Source organism: Haliotis cracherodii, unplaced genomic scaffold (genome assembly GCF_022045235.1).
Source record: "Haliotis cracherodii isolate W230 unplaced genomic scaffold, xgHalCrac1.p SCAF_10, whole genome shotgun sequence".
Lineage (NCBI taxonomy): Eukaryota > Metazoa > Mollusca > Gastropoda > Lepetellida > Haliotidae > Haliotis > Haliotis cracherodii.
Window position 1 is genome coordinate 53,455,729 of NW_027266265.1, and position 12,203 is coordinate 53,467,931.

Below are 12,203 nucleotides of genomic sequence, written 5' to 3' on the forward strand. Positions count from 1 at the left end.
AGTAGGGGCTTAATTCCTTTGTTTTTGAGAGATTAGTTTAATAAACTGGAGAAGCCTGTGAGTAAGTGATGGTCATTCAATGTGTTCATAGTTTATTTAATTCAATTGGATTTACATACAATAGTGGTATAAAGGGGGGTATAAAAGTTGATATGTTTTTACTGACTAACATTCTCATTTGAAACGAAAACGCCATGCTTACATTGCTGCATTCAAACTGCGAGTCTTCGCTCTAGCTGATATATTTTCTCATGGGTTCATAATTTTATATACAACGATTCACAAAATGGTACTTCGTTGTTGATGGCAACATATAAAGATCATTATGAGATTAAAAAAAGACAAGAGAAACCAGTGGATGACTGGTGTGTTAAATCTTTAATAGAAACAATAATGACTTTTTCGATATAATTACAACATTTTCCATCTTTTATTATTGAATATGTGCGAGTACCGGCACAAATCTTGCATTCCGACTTCGCAGTGTTTTTTGCCTATCACTTCATGGTTCGGCTTATCTACGGGTCATATCATTTTCTTTCGTATTTCAATGGTCAAGTTAATACCTCGGCTTATCTATGGGGTCGGCTTATCTGCAGTCATATACGGTACCAGTTTTGGGAAAAAATTGCCATTCTGTGTATACTGTGCTGTCAAAAACTAAATTGTATTGCTTGACTTAAACATGAAGCTATGCAACCTTGTCACAATAAGGCATGAAGTGGATTAATACAGATACCAATTGCTAATTTACAGACCAGTTATGTACAATTAAAATATTAAGGTTCGTACATCACCTTACGCCCAAATTACAGGTCAGATTTGGAACCTCCATTGGTGACCTTTTACTATTATTGATGTTCACCCTCTACTCTCTGGATTGTTGTTATCATGTTAGGATATCCTTCCATCTTGTCACTGCCCACTGTGTTTGATTGTTATCGCTGAATATGGCACAACACACATGAGCATGTTGATTCAGTTAGGCAAACCGGTGTCAGATGGGGGTGACATGGAAGCTTCTTTCTGGATACCCGATCTCCCCCAGAAGGAAGGCCAACACCTCGCCTTTGGATAATTGTCAAATGTCGTTCATTACTGGGTACTTGGCATCTATCATCTACTATGAAAAGCAAAAGGCTTGAAACCTTGTTTATTATACTTTTGAAGCTTTTTCTCATCTTATTATCCCATACCGGGATAAAATGACCAATAGCTGATGTAGAGTAAATATACAAGATAAAATGATGAATAGCTAATATAGAGTAAAAATTCAGGATAAAATGATGAATAGCTAATATAGAGTTAAAAAAACAGGGTGAAAGGATATGATAGCTGATATGGAGTAAATATAGAGGATAAAATTACCAATAGCTGATTTAGAGTAAATATGCAAGATCAAATGACCAATAGCTAATATGGAGTAAATATACATGATAAAATGACCAATAGCTGATATGGAGTAAATATACAGGATAAAATGACCAATAGCTGACACAATTGTAAATTTATAGGGGAAAATGACCAATATTCTTCAGTTAAAAATTTGACACAAATTGAACATTGATAAAACCAAGTAATACTATGTAAAAATAAAAGCACAGACTTCACACATAGCTATTTTGATTAAGTTGAAAGTATTTGGTGCATTGATAGATCTTAAAAGACGTCATCCACTAGATATTAATAAAATAAAAATTTGACACTAGTTTGGATACCTTTGTTTTCACTTGTAGCTTTCCTGGATATCATGTTCCACAAGGTATAGTTTATCAGTTAATGATGAGCTCACCAATGACCATACCTGTGAGTGAGACTTGTAACTGCCTTATGTCATCGTCGACATAACATTTGTTCATAGTCGCTGGTGGAAGTGAAACTGAAAGTGTTCATCAAGTAAAATGGCGAACTTCATGGCATGTTCTTGAAGAAGGTTGAAACTGTTCGTCAAGGATCTCAAGGGGTTGAAATGCCAGCTTGAAACATAAGCCCCTGCTTGCCCTCATGTGGGTTTATCAATGTTGGATGATCTTATAAGTGTATTGACAAGTGCGATAGGCCCTTGATCATATTCCGCCAGGGCATGTTGCTTTATTTATAGTGTTGGTGACAACAATGTCTTTCCCCCTCCTCCAGACCTGTCCCCAATAACTCTTTCCCCCTCTTCCCCCCCCCCCCCCCCCCCCCCCTCAGAAACACCCCCACTAGTTTTCCATGCTGACCGGAAGATTTTTTGAAACTAGGTGTTCACTTTGGAACTAGTTAAGGCTGGTGTGTGCAGACAATTGTTTGATAGTTTTAATGTGAGTGTTGTTTTTCAAGGTTCTCGGATTGAAGTGTAATGTTGTGAATATTATCTGTGACAGCGGCGAACAATGGAGAAGCTAACGGACATCGAGCTGACAAGCATTGACAGCACTGACCCCAAACCAAGGTCGTTCGCAAACACAGATGCCACAGCCATTTTGATTCAGGTGAGCAATGTCTGAGTGTTGGATTAGAAATTTTGTGTATTTAGACTAATTATTATGTATTAGAAGGCCTTTTCTTTTCAACTTTTTGTCTGATTGTACTTGGGCACTGTTAAATGGCATGTAACATGGAACCTTTCTTCAAAAACGCAGGGAATAATATGCGCATTCCACACTGGTGATGTCTTTTAGTAAACAGGGTTAAAAAAAATAAAGGTTCCACATCTGGCCTCTGAGAACACAGGCCTAGATCTTGCCTGCACCTTGAAGCACTTCCCTGTTTCTTCCGGTCTTATGTCCTCAACTACTTAAATCCACATATTAACGCTAAACTGTACTGAAAATGATTTCCAAAGTGAGGATCTGGCACATGTAATCATTAGGCAAAGAGTGCTTACCTTATTCAATTTGTACAATCTTGTGAGTTTTAAGATGATCACTATGATCACAGTTTTGCAAGACTTCATGATAAACAGATTATGCTGAATTAATATCAAAATCATGTCAAATGAATGTTTCAAAACAGCCCAGATGATGCAAATCAGTTGAAAGTAGCAAGCTGATGCCTGTTGTGGTTTTGTGCTGAACCCCTTGTAGTCCAGTGATCCCTCGCTACAACGGTACCTTCGGGTTCCAAATAATTGATGAGTGTTATAGATGATCAGCGGTTTAGCCAAGGTCGAGTCGTAGGTGGTAGATGACCAACAAAACAGTATACATGTACATACTCCGCCTACCTAACACGATCTACGTTGCACGTTTCTTAGTTTCCAAAAAGATTACGAAAGAAGTTATTTCTGATTCATAGTGTAAAAAAAGATTTATCGAGTATTAACATGCGCTTTAAAAATACAAACAAATCTATCCCTTCAGGTGAATAAGCAGGTAGATCTATAACAAACTTGGTCAATAAAAGGATGAAATTTGATATAAAACATCATTAGACATGATGATTTACCATTTAAAATGTATTTCCTGCTCTCAAAGGCATTGTATTATGTGCAGAGATTAAGATTACTGTGTGTATATTCTCGTAAACTAAGCCGGAAATAGCAATCAGCTGTGCACGCGTTTCCTCCCAATCTACCGGTGATTCAGTTAAAACGTACCCAGTGATACAACTTTAAAGAATTTTGATGCAACGGTCGGAAGAAATTATTATTTTATCAGGAATAATATGTTCCAATATCGTGTTATTTTAGTTGCAGCTTCCACCATATATACTCAAAATTATAAGAACCATAAGCGTAGCACTTTGGTACAGATTGTATGCAGGATATTTTTGGACGTATGGAACGATTTTGACTGGAGGGACTTCCCGAGCTACATGTATTTCGATTGCGAAAACGTTATGTTGACATTTAATAGTCAAACTGCCTCAAATTTGACTTTTAGCGAGTCATCATACTGCATTTATGATATGTGTATCCATTCTCTTGCAACTAAAGTTCGTTTCAAGGCGTCAATAGCTGTAATTTGACTGTTGTTGCTGTAATAACGGTGAGTTCTGCAATCTCCCAATCACTTCGCATACGATTTCGCCGAAATTATTGTAAACATTATTATAATTATTGAATGAAATTTTGAATATAATTAAATAGGTATTTTGCAAATATTAGTCCAAATAAACAATGAACATTTTTTTTAATTAGATCTTCCAGATAATATAATAATAGGATTAAATTGCGTACTTCAGTTCGGATTTGACTGGTATTTCTGGTGTTACATGATCGCGGTTATCTGAGATGGGGGAAAACATCATGTCATTGGAGAACTTGAGTGTATTGAAAATGTTAGTAAACTTTGGGAGCCATGCTTTATCGCGTGCTATAACCGAGTTAGCGCTATATTGAGGGCGCAATAACGAGGGAACACTGTACCTACTTAGACATGTTAAGAGGGGAGGAGTTGTCAATATCGATCATAAAATACATACCTGGATAGTGATATATAATCATTTGTGTTGCAAGTGCATGGTGTATGATAAGGATTTGAAAGGATGTGACTGGGTAGGGACTCTTTCCAGAGTTGGGATCTGTGTATTAGGGATGTCGCGATCTTCCAGTACATCACTGCATTGATCTGCTCACACGATACGATATGCAATACATACTTACCTGTATGGATTCATATTTTGATCGGGGGCACAGATGGCCCAGTCGTCTAAGATGTCACGATTCGCTGTGCAGAGTTGCATCCCTTGAAACCTATAATTGTGGGTTCGAATCCCGGTTTGCCCTGATATTGTTTCTAGGTTTGTCAGCACCATACCCGTGCTCATGGGTTTCACCAAAGTGGTAAACGTCTAAGACCTGCATCACTTCGGGCTTTCCTCCCACATTAAGCTGACACCCCGCGATATAAGTGGAATACTGTTAAAAGTGCCATTAAACCCAACTCACTCACTCACACATTTGATCCTATATCGGTTCACATTTTAGCCCTTTATTGTTTCACACATGGGGCATTTAAAACAGCAATGGAATGACTTAGTAGGCAAAATGGGTCCTACCTATGTTTTAATGAACAATTTTATCAGTATTAGTTCATGTTATATCTAGATTGTACAATGTACATAGTTTTAAGACTTAAAATCTGTTCTAAGCTTTTTCCAACTGGTTCTGACACTCCAGTTGTATCTGAAATCAAGTATTGATTGAAATGAGACATTTATTTTCAAATATAATTGCACATATTCAGGAAGTTTCAAGCCTTTTAATTTATGGTTGTTTATGCCCTTTGAAATATAAAAATTCAAGCAAAATTGCCTCGAATTAAGTATCCATTCATATTGCATTGTGAACAAATGATTATGATAGGTATTGTGGTGAGATAGTCGTATCATTACGTCCCTTATATGTGTCACAATACACTACAGCATTAGAAATTCATATGTTTTAAGGACTAGCCCAGCAGACTAGTGTAACCCTTCTTTCGCTCGTCTTCAGAGGTTGCAGCTGGTCCTGTTTGACAAATGAGACAACAATGTTATTTATTTTTTCTGTCAGTTTATTCACTTCCAATTTGAAGAAAAATTGAAGCATTAGGAACCGGTTCAGAATTTATTGTCCACAAGTGCTAGTCATCAAATAGGACTACCATGACTAATGGGATCTGGTGGTCAGGATTGCTGAATGGTTGATGCATGTCATCGCATCCCCATTGCGTGGATCGATGCTCATGATGTCAATTACTGGATTGTCTGGTCTAGACTTGATTATTTACACACCGCTGTCATATAGCTGTAATATTGCTGAGTGCGGTGCTAAACAACAAGCAAACAAACGAAACAAAATCGTCTTACTTGTACTCAGTACAGTTCAGCCATTAGTCCGAACCCCAAGTCTACTAAAATTTCTTCTGGTATAGTAAAATTAGCTTATACTTCATATACTAAGACTAAAATCTAGTGAAATAATGCCAAAATAAAAGTTTGGGTGAATAGGCTCAAAAAGTATTTGGCGCAGACTGCATTAGCATGTTGAAAGAGGCTATTGATAGTGACTAAACAAGTCTTCTGTTACATATTGTGGATGCTTGTGTTACAGGAGGATGATATCGAGACTCCTTATGGCAACATGCATGTGGCGATTCAGGGGGACCGATCCAAGATGGCCATTCTCACCTTCCACGACATTGGACTCAACCGTAAGTAGTAGAGACAAGTGTTTTCATATGTGTTCCGCCTGTAAATGCTGCATAGTGATCGCCATGTTTGTCTGTTGATTAATGTTATTAAAATCGTATCTTAGTGCCTGCTATATAGCTAAACAAGGATCTGAAGATATCCCGTAAATGGTGACTGGTCACGTCAGAACAACCTTTTGCAAACTTTGACTGACCAATGAATTGACTAGCTGGAAGCAGCTTTCTGGAGCTTTACAGCACAAGTTATAAAATGGCAACTTCCAATCAAGACTACTCTCTGAATAAAATTTGGATGAAGTTCTATTCAAAATTTTAAATCTGAAGAAAACAAACTTTGAAATGTGTAATATATGGCCAAGAATGTATGGCAGTATTTTCTACTGGCTGTGGAAAGTCTCTTCCGTTTCAAATGTATGTCTCATTGAAGCCAGAGATAAACAATGTCTAGCATTCAGGATGAGTCATACAGCCTATAGGTGCCTTTCAAGATGGCTGTGTTAATCTTTTTAAGGTTGCATGATTAGAAAACACATTTAAATTGTCATGTTTGCAATCTTGTAGGCAACACTTTGTCGGATGATAGGTCGTTCTGGTGTGACCTTTAATGGGATGTCCTCAGACCTCTCTTTAGCAGGTAGCGAGCTCAAGGTTTGATTTTAATGAGATTAGTCTGAACATAGATTTATTTTTCAGGGTCCCGTTTCACAAAGCGATCATTGCGCTATGACTGTCATAAGCTTATGATAGAGTATGGGAGTTACGATCATCTTAGCGCTACGATCGCTTTGTGGAACAGGGCACTGGACTTTAAATCTGAAATCAATTCATTTTATTTAGTTGAGGTGTTGTGTTTTGAAAGGATTTTGAAATCTAACATGTTTGGTATTTTCTTGGGAGTCAAACAGGGGTAACAGTCAGACTGTCCCAATGTCAGCTATTGACCAGAAAAGAAGCAGAGCAGTTCGGACAGTCTCCCTGCTTAAGCTGGTTAATCACTCACCCACTCACTCTTTAAATTGTGTTGCAGATGTGACCTGTTTCCAAGGGTTCTTCAGCTATGCTGAGATGCAGCCAATATTACGCCACTTCTGTGTCTACCACGTCAATGCTCCTGGGCAGGAGGAAGGAGCTCTCCAACTGAAACCAGAGTAAGTAGAGCTTGTACTTCAGTCACAATAACAGATTGTAACCATCTTTGCCTGCCCTCACCACAGTAAGTCGAGCATGTGTGTCAGTCACATCAGCAGATTATGACCATCTTTGTCGGCCCTGACCAGCGTAAGTCGAGCATGTGAGTCACTCACAATAACAGGGTGTAGCCTTTGCTGTCACTGACCAGAGTAAGTCGAGCATGTGCTTCAGTTGCGACAGCAGAGTATTGCCATCTGTGTCGACACTAACAAGAGTAAGTCGAACATGTGCGTCACTCACAATAACAGGGTGTAGCCATCTTTGCTGTCACTGACCAGAGTAAGTCGAGCATGTGCTTCAGTTACGACAACCGAGTATTGCCATCTGTGTCGACACTAACAAGAGTAAGTCGAGCATGTGAGTCACTCACAATAACAGGGTGTAGCCTTTGCTGTCACTGACCAGAGTAAGTCGAGCATGTGCTTCAGTTACGACAACCGAGTATAGCCATCTGTGTCGACACTAACCAGAGTAAGTCGAGCATGTGCGTCACTCACAATAACAGGGTGTAGCCTTTGCTGTCACTGACCAGAGTAAGTCGAGCATGTGCTTCAGTTATGACAACCGAGTATAGCCCCCCATGACAGCAATCACACCAAAGTCTAGCTAGTTTATATTGTTATTGTGACCGCCATAAATCTGTTTGGCCTGAGTCCCACTTGCCAGGCTAGCTCATCGTCCGTGTGCTACTTCTCATAGCATGATGCAAGCTATTGTTAGTCTGCATGTTGGAATGGAATTACTAAGATGTGTTTGTAATGATTCAGTTGTACAATGGGTTTTTCTGAACATGAGCATATTCACTCAAATTACTTCAAATTGTTAAAATATGTCCACTGAGGCAGGATAGCATGTTTTTGAATACACTTGTTAAGAAAAGATTTCATCCAACTGGCCTATCACTATCAAATTTGGCCAATCCCTTGTTCATTGTATATATCATACACAACAAAAGAACCAGAGACAGATGAAGACTTGGATCTGGCATCAGTGTTAAAACTTTATCATATTTAGTAGTGCAGACCAAATGAACGATTGTAAGCATAAAATTCTGTAACCATGTATTGTCAGATCATAGGTTTTGGGACATCATACGTTTATGGACATCATACGTTTTTGGACGGCCATGTTTATCGCGATCATTTGTGCTATAACAAGAGGTGTAGCATCACGCAGACATTGTAAATACTCAGGTGATGGCTTGTTTCTAGGAGAAAGATGTCTTTTATTAGTGAATGAGGTGACAGTTGTTAAAGTGATTAGAGAGAAAACTAAGAATGTGTCGAAAACCAATAACACGGGGATAGTTGAGGGTTTGTGTTCTACTAATGTTTGTGTCTGAATGCTTGTTTTTCTACTAACCAACTGTTTTGTTATAACCATTATAAGAATATAACCATTTTACTGACAAATGTTTATTTTCAGAGCGTGTATAATGTTGACCTACTCATCCTTTGTGTTTGTCAATAGGCATGTCCTGCATCTTGTAGATAGTTACTGCTGTACCGCAGATTGGAATGACATACATGTCTATAGCCTGTAGTTGACATGCAACATATATAATCTCTTGCCGTTCCTCCTAACAGACACGATGTTCTGGGTAATCCTGATTCTCTAGGTAGCAGGTATGTTGGTCATGTGACTTGTGTGCACTGTGTACCACCTAACACATGTTCACGTCTCTCAGAACACCGTCATTGGCTCGCCAAACCCTTCTTCTCGTCACGGATTTGTAAACCAGGCAAACTCTATTGCAGCAATTTTTTGTTCACATTTGCCTTATGAAAGAATATTTATTAATTATACATGTATTTATTAATTATATATGTACAATCTGCACAACCTTTGATCTCATATTTTTCAACTTAGTTGTACTATGATTTGATTAGAATTTGATGATTATAATCATTGAAATATTTCCATCTTTTGTTTTGGTTCATGAATGTAGTAAGTTCTTTAATTGTCATCACAAAATTACCTTGTTAACCAGAAGAGGGTACATTAAATCTAGAGATGGACATTTTTAGCAACAAATGCCATTTTCTTGGAAAGAGGTTAAACCTGAAAAATTCCTTTTTGTCTCCAACCAAACAAAACTTACATCTTACATTATGTGACTTTTTACAAAATGAGTTACAACATGGCCTTAACATCTGAATGAGATACAATTAACCATATACTGGTATATGATGTACACATATTAAAGTTGCTGACCGGGTGCTATTTTGTAATAAAAAAAGGTTCCAATGGCAATTCACCATTTCTAATATGTTTGTCGATGTTCAGCTTATTGGTATGATGCCTTATTGAGTAAGCTGGGGAGGTTGGGGATATTGCAGTATCTGTTGTGCTTCTTTTTGTTTGGGTTTGGTATTTTGTCCTTGCATGTTTAGAAATATAGTGTCATGTTGGATACCGATGTGAGAGTAGTAGTACTATCAGAATACAGGGGACAGCAACACTGTCCCCATCCATGGGTATTTAGTGCATGATCCTGTGGAGAACTATTGGCAAGTATTGATCTGAATCAGTGTGGGCGGTCGGGTAGCCTAGTGGTTAAAGCGTTCGCTCGTCACGCCGAAGACCTGGTTCGATTGCCGACATGGGTACAATGTGTGAAGCCCATTTCTGGTGTCCCCCTCCGTGATATTGCTGGAATATTGCTAAAAGCGGCGTAAAACCATACTCACTCACTCACTCTGAATCAGTGTGTGTAGTTTGTATGTGAAATGAATGGGCATACAAATATGTCGCGTGTATATCATTGATATTATTTTTAGAATTATATCAGCTCGGTGAGATTGAACTTTTTATGTTGCATGTGGATGGTGCACGGATGTTGTACTGCACTATGAAAGCTTTACGTGTATTCCCAGTGGAGATTCTGGGGCAGAGATTGGCTCAAATACAACTTCGATATTGTAGAAATTATTGAAGAAAATTGGATAATGAGTAACACTGGTTAATGTGAAGGCTGTTGTTTTCTGACGGTGTGGTCAGTTCCTCACACTGTCAAATACTGGTTTGCCCAGTGTTAGAAATTGGCACTAGTCCTGTAGTCCTTGCCAAACTGCCCAATAGTTAAAGTATCCTCAGGACCAGTAGAAATGTGCCATTTTTAGGGGTTTTGCTATATGTTATCATTTTAAGGACTAGTGGTCTAAAACTCTTTCGCTGTAAAATGCCTGTATCTGATCACTCTGCATGCTGTGCTAAATTGGCTGACATACTTTCGTTTAATCCACATTTGGTCATCCAAGTGGAAGGCCTGTTGTCTTTGACTAGTTCACTTACAAAATTGACTGGCATAAGAAACTGAAAAAAGAAAAAAAGAAGACCTTCGACAATCATTGGGCAGCTTTTGTTCATAATTAGTATCATCCCAAGAATGTGTTGGCAATATTATATATCAGTTGATTGGAGAATCGCTTGTGAAACATCCTACAATGGATGCTCCAACCAATTGATGTCCTTTGAGACTTCTATTGCAAGTATTTGTGTATCTATATGAAGACCATCCACAACCAACACGACCAACACTATTAATGTCCTGCCAAGTTAAAACTTGTACCTTTTTCATTCATTAATAGCAAGTTAACTTTAAAGTTGTATTATTATTTAAAGATAGACCTTTCTTTCTTTTAGGCCAACATATTTGTAAATAATATTATAGAACAATAAATTCTTAATGTTAAAGGAGACCTTTAGAGTAACTTGGTCCTCATACACCTGGCTGTTGTAGACAATCCACTCCATACTTAAGGCTACTAACTGTCTACTCAGAGACTAGGAATACACCCCAGGAATGTGAGTTATAACCCGAGGCTATAAAGAGAATATATCACGTCTCTCAGCCTAACATGCCTCAGGACATTGGTCAGGACATGACCTGAGGTCACTTCCAGTAACCTGTCTGACCAGTCACAGTCAGCTTAATTGAGCCATTGTGATAACATGTATAACACCCTGGGCTATACCAGGAGCAATTAGCAGGTATTCATGTCATGTAATGTTATTTCATAATGCTTTCCTGTACTTTGACAATGGCATGGCAGTTACTAACTTGAGATAATAAGACATTGATGTATTATTTTATGTGAAATCTTTACACAGCTGATTAACATGTAAAATTAACTTGATTCATAACTGATTGATAAGGAAATGATGAGGAAATAGGTTATATGAACTTTTATGCATGATTGTTTGTTGTAAATGTTGTTTGTGTTGTGAAATATAGTTAGATAAGTTTAGTTTATGAGTTATATAGAATTAGAGGGACTGCATTGTTATCTACATGATTATTGTTTGTAATGAATTAGGAATATATTATTTGTAACAAAAGTTTTTTATTTATTTAACATGAAAAGAATTGATTACACTTGGAAAGCCAAGGCAGTAATTTCATATAGTTTCAAGTGAAATACTATATTTGTTCAAGGCTAAGTATTTTTTATAATTTCATGGCAAGATTCATGGTAATCATAATACATTTCAGTAGTAACACACATGCTCCTCATCTTCACCTCCCAAGGGGAGTTCCCCAGTAACTCTGTTTGTCGTGGGGCGGTCGGGTAGCCTAGTGGTTAAAGCGTTCGCTCGTCACGCCGAAGACCCGGGTTCGATTCCTGACATGGGTACAATGTGTGAAGCCCATTTCTGGTGTCCCCCACCGTGATATTGCTGGAATATTGCTAAAAGTGGCGTAAAACCATACTCTCTCTCTCTCTCTATGTTTGTCGTAAGCGGCGACTAAGTAGATGTGGTAGGCAGGTGCTTAAGTTGATTGAGTGTCCATATTTTCATTTTGGGAAGTCTTGCATGCTTTGAAACCAAAGAATATCAAAGAAGTCCAATCAACATGAACACATTGAAGCAAGATACCTGTACACATAA

General features: G+C 38.1%; 1 protein-coding gene across 1 annotated transcript in view; it reads left to right on the top strand.

The window, feature by feature from the left end:
• LOC139454527 (protein NDRG3-like) overlaps window positions 1–12,203 on the top strand; it is a 41,377-nt gene that overhangs the window by 16,643 nt on the left and 12,531 nt on the right. Inside the window, 4 exon segments of the mRNA XM_071236298.1 lie at window positions 2,367–2,474; window positions 6,020–6,119; window positions 7,147–7,267; window positions 8,897–8,935. Of these exon segments, the coding sequence (XP_071092399.1) occupies window positions 2,367–2,474; window positions 6,020–6,119; window positions 7,147–7,267; window positions 8,897–8,935 (368 nt within the window).